Raw genomic sequence first — 13,407 nt, 5'->3', positions numbered from 1 at the left:
AATTAACATCTAATCCCTCTTGGCATTTGCATTCTGCACAATTGAATTTATTGAGCAGACACGCATGATTGTCTAGTATTATCACTGCATGTTGCCTTCTGTTTGGGTATCTTAAATCGAAAGGACTTGATCCCCTTAGAGTACTTTCCAAAAGACTTTGAGCCATAGATTTCCATTTAACAATGATAATACACATATATACCCTCTTTCACAAATATGAATATGCTGTATTTAACTTGTAAATAGTCATTTGGCCCAAAGACACGGGGCACATTTCAAATGCATGCTGATTTATAATATTCCAAGAACATAAATCTGTTTGCAGTCTTATTCTAAGACCAAGTTTATTTGTTAGCCAATCAGATGTATAGTATTCACAGGACAGCAGGTTAAGCATTGTGAAGAAATCAGAAGTGAACTAGACACTTTACACTCTCAAGGAGTTTGTTGTCTAGTAGGGTGATAAAATCTCACATATAACATCATAATAAGTGGTAAACCACTGGAAATGTAAGATGGAGTGCTGATGGAGTTTCTAGGATGAAATAGTACTTTCCTTTGAAGAAGCCTTCCTGGAGGAGGTGGAATTTTTAACTTGACCTTAAGAATTCATTAAAATTGTGACAGGACATGTTAAATTTTGCGGAATGGCTTTCTAAGCTGAAATACATGTTTACAGAGGTCATGACTGCCTATGCGTGTGGCTTCTCATCACTTAATAGTATGCATTCTCCATGTATTGTCTGGGTATAATTAAGTGACTCTGAATAATTGATGGTGCTGTAAAGAAATCTCATTTGACATTGTTGCCTTTCTGAAAAAGTCCTCCAATTTAAGAGCTAAATATAAGCTTTGCTTTTTTCCATTGAAGAATTCCCTTTTACAACTCCAGATCTTGGGATACTACTACCGCATTTCAAAAGTCTGGAATGTACTTTGAACCATATTAACAGTAAAGTGCAATCGGACATAAGGCAGGTCTGTCAGGATTGTTACATGAAGAGTTCAGTGGCTAAAGTGGAGAGGTGTTCTTGTTACCACGTGTTTCCCATGTATTGGACTTCATGACACAGAAACTGAGCCAGAGCACCCACGACCCCTGTGGTTCCATGCCCTTCCTTGAGACTGTTTCCTGGGGCTTGAATCAAACTGCTTCTGTTCCCTGGTGCTAGTCCAGACTTACTGTCCATCTCCCAATTCCTCTGGCCTCTACTTGTAACCTTCGCCTGTCGTCTGGAGATAGAAGAGCAAGTTAGTCAACATAAAATCTTGGCCAAAAGGACACATTTGTCTCTTGGAGAGATATTTGCACCCCACATTCATTGCAACTTTATTCACAGTAGCCAAGACAAGGAAACAACCTAAGTGTCCATCAATGGATGAATGGGTAAAGAGAATGTGATACACACAGAGGGGAATATCATTCAGCCACAGAAAAAAGGAAATCCTGCCTTTTGCAACAACATGGATAGACATTGAGAGCATTGGGCTAAGTGAAATAAATCAGAGAAAGACAAATACTGTATGTTGTTACTTATATGCAGAATCTAAAAAAGCTGAACTCAAGGAAAGAGAGAGTAGAATTGGTGTCTCCTGGGGGTGGGAACGGGTGGGAATGGTGAAATGCTAGTCAAATTATACGAACTCCCAGCTATAAGAAAAGTAAGTTCTGGGGGATCTAATGTACAGCGTGGTGACTATATGCCATATTATATTCTTGCAAGGTTGTTAAGAAAGTAGATCTTAAGTGTTATCACCACACACACAAAAAAGTGGTAGTGATGGCAGGGAGGTGTGCAGAATGGAGGGGTATCAAATCATCACATTGTATACCTTAAACTTATATAGTTATATGCCAATAATATCTCAAAAAAGCTAGAGGGGGTGGGGAAGGACATGTTTGTCAAAACTTAATTATCCTATGTTGGAAATGTTTCTGATCTGGATAGTAGTTACTGATGGGATAGGTGTATAAATTCATCAGGTTGTACTTCTAAGGTCTGTGCATTTCATGTATATTAATCCATTAGTAAAATAAAAATCCATTATCTCAGCCTCTAAAATGGGTATTGCCAATTTTGGTCTATCTTGGGGTAATTTTGCAATAATTTGTGCATTTTCAAGCACTTAAAAATAAATTTTCAGAATTTTTACTGTTTTTCTTTTGTATTCCCTTTTAAATCCTTTTTCAATCAATGAGTTAACACTTCCTAGCTAGCCAACAACAGAGGATTAATCGTAATAACAGTTTGTACCCCCTCAAAATTACAAACAGCTCAGTAGATCAACAATTGTCTTACCCCCCAAAAGTTTTTGAAACAAAAGAAGGGTGTGACGGACAACATTTCTGGAAAAAGAGGAAGAAAATACTTGCTTCAAAAGCACCTTTTTAATGCTTCAGGATTTCCAATATTTAAATATCTAGAATTTAAAGAGATTAACTTGCAACTGAATCATTATTTTGACCATGTTGTCATGTTTACCAGCTTGCATTCAGTCTCATACTTTTCAGCCAGTTCTTAAGAATTTTCCCATATTCTCACCTGATGGCTGTAGGTTTTGGTTAAAATTCAGATTGAAGTCTAGTGGTGAGCAAACAGTAACTGTGTGATGATGTCAAAGGGGACAAAAATAGAACTGACAGTAAAAGCTTTACCGTTAGCCATGTTTAAGCACTAAAGAGAGAGAAACACTCCCTTCTAGGAGAGGGATTTTGGAGAAAAAAAAAAAAAAGTCAAATTTGATGCCATTAAATTATAGCATTAAATCCATGAAGTCCAGGACCTGTATGAAAATTAAATTTTAGGGACGCCTGGGTGGCTCAGTCGGTTAGGCATCTGCCTTCACCTCAGGTTATGATCCTGGAGTCCTGGGATCGAGTCCCACATCGGGGACCTTGTTCGGCAGGGAGCCTGCTTCTCCCTCTGCCTCTGCTCACCGCTCATGCTCTCTCTCTCCCTCTGACAAATAATAAATAAAATCTTTTTTAAAAAAAGAAAATTTTAACTTCTTCTCGCCAACAAACCTAGCCAAGCTCACCATCTTGGATGAATTTACCAGTAGGATGAAGTGTTTCTGAATGTTGTTATTATTTGTGAAGGTAGCCATTTAGCACAAACTGTTTTATTGGCACAGGACAGCTGGGAAGTGGTGGAAGGGCTGAGAGGAGAGATGAGTTACACGCAGGAGCCTCCCATTCAGAAAGGATTTTTGCTGAAAAAGAGGAAATGGCCCTTAAAAGGCTGGCACAAGGTAAGACGCTGGTCTTTGCTTCACCTTTATTTGTACCCACTCAGTACACGGTTCGTAGGCATGTATATTTAATTTGAAGTTGAAAATTGGGACCGAGGGAAGGGAGGATGTCTAAATGGGGTGTCCTAGTGAATTGTACTTTCTTCCCTACAGAGATTTTTCTATCTGGACAAAGGAATCTTGAAATATGCCAAGAGCGAAACTGATGTAAGTCTTCTTCTTAATCAAATATAGTACTAAAGAATTGTGAAGGGCTAATTGTTGTCAGCTCCTGGAAGAGATTGTACGCATTTGGGGATTTTATTTCTCCGAACTGGAAACCGACGGGGCTAATAGTCCTTTCACTAGACCAGAGGTGCCTACTCTGCACTGTCCCAGGCCTGCGTTCTGGGTGGGCCCAGTTCGCTACTGGGTTTCCAGGGGTCTGTTCAGGTCTTAGGGTTGGGCTGACATTTTCCCAGCAAGATAAGAGAATAAAACATTGGACAGGTATCACTCCCACCATTACAGTGACCGAGGGGTTTGGTGGAGAAGGCCTTTGATGGTGATAGAAAATTTCCTATTGCATTAACACTAGGGAGACAGCCCGTAAGGGCTGGAATGACTGTTCGTCCTGCCCCTTGTACGGGTCCTCCTCTCACCCAGCACTTCCCTCTTCCTTTCTTGCTTCCGTTGACTCCTAGAGTGCTCATCTCGTCGGGTTGCATGTAGAAAACCTGGCATAATGCCTGACCCACAGTGGCTTGTCTTAGCTGCCTGCCCTTACACCTCTTTTTAAATCACTTCTGATTGCCTTAACCCCTTGTTACTTAACCCCTCTTAGACCAAAACAGATAATGGGTGGACATCACTTAATTCAGTACCCTTTCACACTAAATGCTTGGTAAGTCGTAGTTACTATGTTTGTATTTGTGGATGTTGAAGGGGAGGCTACAGGAGAGGAGCGTTAGGGATGTTATTACTGTTTTTAACACCCTGGACCTCAAGCGGCCCTCTTGTTACGCCTCTGCAGATCGAGAGAGAGAAGCTGCACGGCTGCATTGACGTTGGGCTCTCTGTGATGTCCGTAAAGAAGTCATCAAAATGCATAGATCTGGATACCGAGGAGCACATCTACCATCTGAAGGTGAGGCTGCTTCCCAGGCGCCATCTCCTGTCGCACGGTTTCTTTAGGTTGCAAAGGGATTGGTGATGCCCTTTGATTATCTCAAAAGATCCAGCCAATGTGTAGAAGATCTTCCTTATGAAAGTATTTCTAACAGATGCTACTGATATTTGGATGGACCATCTCACACACTGCTAAAGGTTTAGCATCCTTGTTGCCCACCCCCTAAGGACCACCCCTCCCACATACCGTGATTGTGACAACAGTCAATGATAAAAAAAATCTTCATGTTTCCAAATAACCTCTCCTTCCCCCAGACTGTGCCACCTTTAGTGAAGAACCATTTACCATAGGTTAAAATAGTACCCTGAAATACAATACTTAATATTTAGTCTTACCCTTTTAGCTAATTTTATAGGGATTCCATTAAAATTCTCATACTACAGTGAATGTCAAGAACTTTTCTCCTAAAATATGAGCCTCCAAATCGTACCTCTGAAAGCAGCTTACTCCTCCTTTCTGCCCTCTCCCCTGCAGATGGTATAGATGGTTAAAAGCATGATATAGGAGCTTCAGAGGTCCAGATCTGGTTCACATCTTGACCTGGCTACTTACTAGCTGCTGGCCTTTGGCAAAAAAATTTTTTTTTAAGTTTTATTTATTTATTTGACAGAGAGAGACACAGCGAGAGAGGGAACACAAGCAGGGTGAGCGGGAGAAGGAGAAGCAGGCTTCCTGCAGAGCGGGGAGCCCGATGCGGGGCTCGATCCCAGGACCCTGGGATCATGACCTGAGCCGAAGGCAGACGCTTAATGACTGAGCCATCCAGGCGCCCCTTTTGGCAAATTTTTTAATCCCTGAAAGTCTCTGTTTTCTCACCACCCTTCCCCAGAATAGGAATTATTATAGTGCCCGTGTTGTGCCGCTGCATGGAAGAAACGTGGCATGATGCCCAGACCGCTGTAAGCTCAGTAAGTTTAGTTTTTGTGTATAATTATTAGGTGGTACCCAAATGTGAGGAATTAATTGAGAGGATGTTAAGACTCTTTTCTTACTTAGGCAAATTACTTGGAATATTGAGAATGGGGGCTGGGAGTTGGGAAAATGGGAGCATGAGACGATGAGCTCCGTGTCTTAAGATGCCCCATGCTCTCCTCATAGCATCTGTGTGGTGCTTCCACAAATCTACGCATAACACATATGTGTGCGTGATTAACTGCACAAGGTGGGCAAATCCATGCTGTTTCCTAGCCTAAGCCCCGAGCAAAGCAGGGTTTCTCATCCTCAACACTGTTAACATAGTGAACTGGAGAGTTCTTTGCTGTGGGATCTGTCCTGTACATTACAGGATCTTGAGGGGCATCCCTGGCCTCTGCCCACTAGGTATTGGTAACCAACTCCCTTCAGTTATAACAGCCAAAAAATGTCTCCCATTGCCAAATGTTCCTTGGTTGAAAATAACAAACAAACAAACAAACAAAAAATAGGAAAGAATAGCCCACCCACCCCGTTTCAAAGGTCAGTCTCCTCTAGAATAGTGTCAGTCGTGTCTCCATGTACTTTCAATGACTCTTACTTAGTTCTGTTTTTTTTTTATTAGGATTTTATTTATTTAGTTGACAGAGAGAGAGTACAAGCAGGGGAAGTGGCAGGCAGAGGGAGAGGGAGAAGCAGGCTCCCCACCAACAGGGAGCCTGATGTGGGGCTCGATCCTAGGGTCCTGGGATCATGATGTGAGCCGAAGACCAAGGCTTAACCGACTGAGCCACCCAGGTGCCCCACTTAGTTCTGTTTTGACATGGTCAGGAAATAATAGTTTCTTGTTCATCCACTATTCTAGTTAATAGAATAAAAGTAATTATTAATTCCTAATTTTTGAAGAACCATAGTGCCTTAAAATAATACTGTGTACTAATATCATGATAAACAACAGTTTAATATTTCCCTGTGTTGATTTACTGTTCATGTTTCCTGTTCATTCATTTGAACGTCAGCTGTGAGTATTAGTGTAGGTACGAGCAGTTGTTGTACCTAGCCTCAGAGACAGGCGGTTTTTATTTTTTATTTATTTATTTTTTTAAGGCAGTTTTTAAATGGCAGCCATCCAGTCCCATTGTCTTATTTTATAGATGAGGAATCTGGGCAGCTAAGGGGTTAAGTGGCTGTCCACCCACGGTCCTATATCAACCTGTGGGGTTGGAACAGAATGCTGGACAGTTATTTAACAAAGTGCTTTTATTCTTCTACCTCATTTAACCAATAAAAAAATGAGTCAAGAGGAATGTTTTGGGCGCCAATGTTTGAGGGCCTCTGAGAGCAGATCAGTGCAAAGGGTGATGGGAGATTCCTGTGACGTTCCTGCCGTAAGCGTATCTGGGAAGTGAAATACGTTTCGAGGACATAATTTAGGGGGAGATAAGTAGATGTAAGTCAGTTCGTATTGCTTTTTCCTGTAAATGATATATATTCAGTAGCCACCTGGAGGGGTTTTAAGTCCTGAATGTACTTCTAATCAACACAACAAACCTAAGAGCTGACCTAACGTTTCCTAAATGAGTGATGGCTACAGACATCCTTGCTTTCAGCAGTGGTGATAGTAAAGATTTTAACAGATTGACCTGGAGCTTTCTTCTTGGAAGGTAACCTACCATGCATCCTGTTGGGTGATTTTAAGCTGCCACTTCATGAGTCTCTGTTCTAATATATAGGTATCTATTGTTTTTCACTTTGAAAATATTAATACACCCTCGTACATACAAAACCTGGACTGTGAAGAAAGATCTAGTGCATAGGTGCTTGTTACATTCTTTTTAGTACTTTTATGAACGTTTGAAATACTTTATAATAAAAGTTGCTAGTTATAAACATTATTCTTTGTGGAAAGTAGACACTGATAGATACTCATTTATGGAGAGAGTGGCTAACTGGTGGTGTAGGTATGTTTGAAAAATCTTGGAAATCTCCAATAATAGTTTTTTACATTTTTTTTTCCCTATTTCCAAGTGCAGGAGAAAAGTGTTTTTAAAATAACCTTCACATTCCTCAGCAATGTGTTCTTTGTCAGAGAAGATTAAGAAGGTTAAATATTTTGGGAAGAATTTACAAATTTGTTCCAGTTCAGAGAAGATTGATCTGAAAAGTCTGAATTATAAAAGAGTTTTAAAAGAAACATGGTGCTAATATTTTCAGTAAGAATAGTAAAAGTGGGGACAAGTGAATTTGGGAATGTTTTGAGGCAGGTAAATATGAATTCTAGTTTATCTGTTGTTCAATATGAGCGGTAATGTTTTGCTTTCTTAATAATAGCATGACAATTGGACCCTTTCATTGAGAGCCTAAATGGAGTTTATGAAGACCATTTTTATTCTCCATTTCCTCCTCAAACTCGTTCCTGTAGACCGCAAATGTAAACTAAGTCAATAAACTCGTATTTCTCCGTTTCTCCATGTGCCAACATGTAAAGAGGGGGCGTCTCAATTGAATGAAGAAATTGCTCCTTTCAGTGAGGGTTGCTCTTGTTTCCCTCTTTTTAATATAATTTAGGTCAAGTCAGAAGAAGTCTTTGATGAGTGGGTATCCAAACTCCGCCACCACAGAATGTATCGTCAGAATGAAATCGCCATGTTTCCACATGAGGTTAACCACTATTTCTCAGGATCCACTGTCACAGACTCCACATCTGGGGTCTTGGACTCCCTTTCAAGTAGGAGGGTAAGAGCTTGCCAATAATGAGTCTAAAAGAAGGGGGTGGCTTTGTGCGGGGCTGTCCCAACCGGGGGGCTCTGTGTGAAGGAAGAAGGGCTCGTGGGAGGAATCTCTTTGCCCAGCTGGTCAGAACCAGGGCCAGAGGAACATCTGCTGTCCCTGGGACAGTAGCTGATGAACGGCCCATACGGGGGAATTTAATGGCCCTGAATGCTGCAGCCTGCCTTGACTATTTTGACTTTGGTTTTCTTTTCTGGTTGTAAATGCAGTATGCATGTTTATAGCCATAGAGGATTGCGAAATTTCCCAATATTTCTATCATGATTTTGGTATGATTATCATTTGACCGAAGAAGAAATTCAGGACAGCAGCCCCAGGCATGAGAGCATGGTATGGCCAGGCTGAGGTGACAGCCAGAGGTTAGGGTCTCTAGTGGAGTGCTTTGTAGAAGCTTCTTCCCCATTACAGGCAGATGGCTTCCATTAGCAACTGGCTCACTTTGTTGTCCTTTACCCTAACGTGTTCCCACTGGGCTCTGTTTTCATTTATAATGTGCTTTTGTCATCTGTGGAACAGCGTAGCAGTATATCAAAGCAGAACTCGATTCAAACTGGAAGCAATTTATCATTTTCTTGTGCTGGTGAGACACGAGTTCCACTATGGTTACAATCTTCAGAGGACATGGAGAAATGCTCAAAAGGTAAAATGACTTGAAACCTCTGCTGCTTTCTGTCATGGCTCTTAGATGGCACTCGTTGAGTATTTACACCTCAGGTGAATTTCCCCATCACTGGTCTACATTTCCACTCAGAGTTTGCTTACCGAGTTTGCAATGGTGATGAACAAAATACATTCTCCCTGCACAGCTTCACTTCCTCACCTGGGTGTGCATGCAGACAGTTTTCCTTTCATATTCTTTAAGTACCCAGGTCTGATTTCCATGAGGACCTACTAAATTGCAGTCTCCATGAGTGGGCTCTACACAGCTCTCGAGTTTTAGTGCTAAAACTGACTCCGGTGTACATCCAAGATCGGGAGTCATTGCTCACGGTGAGTGGGTGAACCAAATGGAGCTCCCCACGAAATAGGAATTCTCTACCCCCTCTGCACACTGGAATCACCAGAAGAGCATTTAAAAGGCAAGAATACCCACTCTCCACAAGAATTTCTTTAAATTGGTCTGCACTTGGGCCCTGGCATCACTAATTTTCTACAATTTCCCAAATGACTCTGGTAAGGAGTCAGGATTGAGAACTCTTCCATAAAGAAGCTCAGTGTTCTTAATTAGCTAAGAACCACCCAGGGAACTAAAAAACAAAACAAGTCACCAGTGGGATTGGGGATGTTCTGATTTAATTATCTCAAGATGGGACTTGGACATACGGAATTTAAAGAATTTCCCCAGTTGATTTTAAAGCAGAGCCACGATTAAGAACCACGATGAGAGAAAGATGCCAGAAAGATGCCAGGTCTTGAAAAGCACATTTTCTCCTGTTGAATGCAAATACCATCACACCTGGGGCCATATAGGATTTGCCCTCCCAGTAAATGCCACGAGGGAGCTTCACTGAGTGACATTTTGGCACAGCTAGTCCTCGAAGTGCCATCTCTGGACCAGCAGCATTATCGTGGCCTGCAAACTTATTTAAAGACGCAATTTCTCAGTTAGACCAAATCAGAAACTGTGGGTGGATCTCAATGATCTGTGGTTTAACAAGTTCTCCAGTTGATTCTGATGATGTCAAAGTTTGAGAGCCATTTGGGTCTTGCTTTCTCAGTGGAAACAGCCACCATCATCCAGTGAACAACAAATTAAGGACTGTCTTCTGAGTTAGCGACCAAGGAACTGGTATGAGAACTCTTAGGTCCTCTCGGGTCAATGTGCAGATGATCATCATGATCTCATGTGGGTCCCTGATCGACAGGGATCCTTAGAGACCAGTGCAACCTTCAGCTTTGTTTCATTCATTTACTTGTCTGGAGTCCTTGTAAGCAGAGAATGACACCCTGTTATTACAGTATTAGAAATAATGATGATAATGATGATAGCTGATTTACTTACTGCTGACAAAGTACCAGCACTCTAAAAGCATGCTGCCTCTGTCAACTCACAACTGTCCTATGAAGGCAGGCGTATAATTCTCTCCCTTTCCCAGATTTGGAAACTAAGGCACAGAGAAGTGATATAATTCGCCCAAGATTCAGAGTTCAGGAAGTGTTCAAACACAGGCAATCTTGTTCTGCAAATCCATGCCCTTCACCGCGACAGTGTACTTCCTCTTCTGAAAAAAGGAAGTAAAATTTTGTCTCCATACAGATGTAAATCAAGTAGTATAGATAAATTTACAAAGTAGCTGGCGCTAGCCTAGGGCAAGCTGGATGCCAAGATGAGGGCTTATGAATCTTCCTTTTGCTTTTCTCCCACAGACCTGGCACACTGTCATGCCTACCTGGTGGAAATGAGCCAGCTCCTACAAAGTATGGATGTCCTGCATCGGACATATTCGGCGCCTGCAATCAACGCCATCCAGGTCAGCCAGATCCCTCTGCTGTTTGCACTCCGGTGTTTTTCTGCTTCCCTCTCTCCTCCCCAGCCTCGCACTAACAGTGGGACATTGTCCGGTCATGGTTGCTTCAGCCACATTCGAGGGGATGGATGTGGTCACTTTGCTGTGCAGTTTTCCCCAGTTGGTCTGGTAGGCCTTACTTTCTGTGCTCTCTTTCCTGTTTTGAAACAAAGGGTGGAGCTTTTGAAAGTCCCAAAAAGGAAAAACGATCACACAGGAGGTGGCGGTCCAGAGCTATTGGCAAAGATGCTAAAGGAATGCTGCAGGTAACCATTGCTTCCCCTGCTCTCTGTGCCGCATGCTGGGGGCTGCTGGGACTCCCGATAGGATTTTCTACAGTCGTTCTTGCAAATACCCTGTGCAGAGAGAAATTCACTGCATTTTCGATTTTCTGGATCCTACAGTAAGCATGTAATGGAATTGAGTAAGGGGAAAATGGCATGAGGATGGAGGGAGTGCAGCCGTTTCTCGGACTTTGGTGTCTCCTTCTTCAATGCTGAGCCCGCCTGCCCTCTTCCTTGCTTGTGTGTGTGCTCTGACCCACCTCTTCTGCTGCCAGTCAGTGGATTCATCATTCCTCTGAGCCCACTGGAGTCTCTGGAAATGGGACATTGTGCAGACTCTCTTTTGCCTCTTGTGTTCAACCCCGCAAGCCCCTGTCCGAGTTTCACTGAGCTACACTAGCCACTGACTTCCCCGGTGCACAGCTAAGCCAGAGGCTAAGATTTGCAGCTCGGCCATTGCATATTAAACTAGGACATTGTTAGGGTCAAATAAATCAGAGACTTAATGGATAAGTCATCTGCTATACTCTTGCATACTCTTTGGTTCAAAGCACTTTATGGGTTGAACGGAAGTACTTTCCAAGTAAAGAGTGATTTGTGTACAAACATGTGAGAAGTTAGCTTTGTAGAAGCACCAGAGGCAAATTAAGGAAACATTTTAAAACTCATCCACTGTTAACAACCTAGATACTGGATGATTATTGCCAGGAGGAAGGGATTGAGTAGAAATGAGAAAGAGCCTGGCAGCTTTAGCTGTCATTTTCAACCTAGAGCTTTAATGCTTCTATCATTTGCAAAAGAATATGTGATTTCTCACCCATTTTTATTTTGTAGGAAGCCAGAGCAAATTGCTGGAGAAAGTGCTTTCCTGGGTTTTCATTTATTTTCTCTTAAGTTATCACTCAGTAGAAAGATTTACCTATAAAATGTTCTTCTACAACTTTCTAATCTTAGTAACAAGTAAATATTCGAAGCAATTTGCAGCTGAAAAGAAATGTTTCCCTTTGGTGTCACTTCAGGTCCCTAAACCTTTCTCTGGTCCAATAAGACTGCATTCCTCCAATCCTAATTTGTCAACGTTAGATTTTGGAGAAGAGAAAAATTACTCTGATGGCTCTGAAACCTCATCAGAGTTTTCTAAAATGCAAGAAGACCTGTGTCATATTGCCCATAAAGGTAAATGAGTTTTCTTTCTTCCTGATGTGTTTGATGAAAATGTCAGATGCATGTCTGGGTATGGGATGCCCTTGGAGAGGGGATCTTAGTTGGTTCATTTTCTGCTCTATTAGGATTTGGGGCAATCTAATTTTTATTTTATTTCCCTGGTAGTAGGGAGGGTATTGACAAGAAGTTTCTTTTTTAAGCCCTTAGGGGAGATGGTGAGAGCATTAGGTCTTCTTTAACTCACATGCTGCTGGTGGCGGTATAGATTGGTGCTTTTCTGGAGAGCAATGACATTATGTTTTGAGTTTAAAAAAAAAAGAAAATCTGCCTATCCAGCAATTCCACTTTGAAGAATTCATTCATAGAAATTAATTTAAAATTTATCCAAATAAAGGTATCTCTTGCAGCATTGTTTATCATATCAAAAACTAGACATAGATGTTCAACATCATTAGCCATTACGGAACTGCAAGTTAAAGCCAGGATGAGGTATTACTGTATGTACCCCTATTATAGCTCCACAAAGATACAAGTCCTGGTGAGGACATGGAGAAACTAGGTCCCTCATGTGTTGCTGGTGGCAATGCAAGACGGTACAGCCACTCTGGACAGTGGTTTGGCAGCTTTACATAAAACTAAACATCACTTACCACAGAACTCAACATTCACATTCCTGGCCATTTATTCCAGAGAAATGTGAACTTAAGTCTACACAGAAACCTATACATACATGTTCAGAGCAGCTTTATTTGTATTAGCCAAAGATTGGAACAACCCAAATGTCTTTCAGCAGGTGCATAATTAAACAAACTATGGGACATCCATACAATGGGGTACAGCTCAACAATAAAATAAGGAACAAATACTCATATGCATAGCTGCTTGGGTGGATCTCAAGGACTTTTTTTTTTTTTTTTTTTTTGAGAGAGAGAGAGAGAGAGAATGAGAGATAGCACGAGAGGGTAGAGGGTCAGAGGGAGAAGCAGACCCCCCGCTGAGCAGGAAGCCCGATGCGGGACTCGATCCCGGGACTCCAGAATCATGACCTGAGCCGAAGGCAGTCGCTTAACCAACTGAGCCACCCAGGCGCCCGGATCTCAAGGACTTTATGATGAGTGAAAATAGCCAGTTTCAAAAGGTTGGGTAGTGTATGATTCCACTTATTAATACTTTTGAAGTGATAAAATGATAGAAATAGAGAAGAGATTAGTGGTTGCCAGGGCTTAGGGGAAGGGGAAAAATATGGGTGTGATTATGAAGCGGTAGCAAGAGGGATCTTGATGGTAATGGAGAGGTCTGTATCCTGATTATGGTGGTGGTTCCATGAATC

The 13,407-nt window shown here is 41.8% G+C and overlaps 1 protein-coding gene across 7 annotated transcripts in view; it reads left to right on the top strand.

Annotated features, from left to right (window-relative positions):
* Positions 1-13,407, top strand: part of OSBPL3 (oxysterol binding protein like 3) — a 173,154-nt gene that overhangs the window by 102,200 nt on the left and 57,547 nt on the right. For 4 of the 7 annotated variants that reach the window (XM_073898972.1, XM_025873038.2, XM_025873040.2 and 1 more), the window contains exons 3-10: positions 3,136-3,252; positions 3,406-3,459; positions 4,265-4,378; positions 7,901-8,068; positions 8,639-8,762; positions 10,490-10,593; positions 10,803-10,895; positions 11,933-12,089. In XM_073898972.1, coding sequence (XP_073755073.1) covers positions 3,136-3,252; positions 3,406-3,459; positions 4,265-4,378; positions 7,901-8,068; positions 8,639-8,762; positions 10,490-10,593; positions 10,803-10,895; positions 11,933-12,089 — 931 coding nt within the window. The remainder of the gene's footprint in view (positions 1-3,135; positions 3,253-3,405; positions 3,460-4,264; positions 4,379-7,900; positions 8,069-8,638; positions 8,763-10,489; positions 10,594-10,802; positions 10,896-11,932; positions 12,090-13,407) is intronic. The other 3 variants (XM_025873043.2, XM_025873039.2, XM_025873042.2) reach the window with 2 other exon arrangements.

This window comes from Callorhinus ursinus, unplaced genomic scaffold (genome assembly GCF_003265705.2).
Source record: "Callorhinus ursinus isolate GAN/ISIS: 27379988/994484 unplaced genomic scaffold, GSC_fseal_2.0 scaffold12, whole genome shotgun sequence".
Taxonomy (NCBI): domain Eukaryota; kingdom Metazoa; phylum Chordata; class Mammalia; order Carnivora; family Otariidae; genus Callorhinus; species Callorhinus ursinus.
Note: the sequence above shows the minus strand (reverse complement) of the source record. Positions and strands in the feature narration are given on the sequence as shown.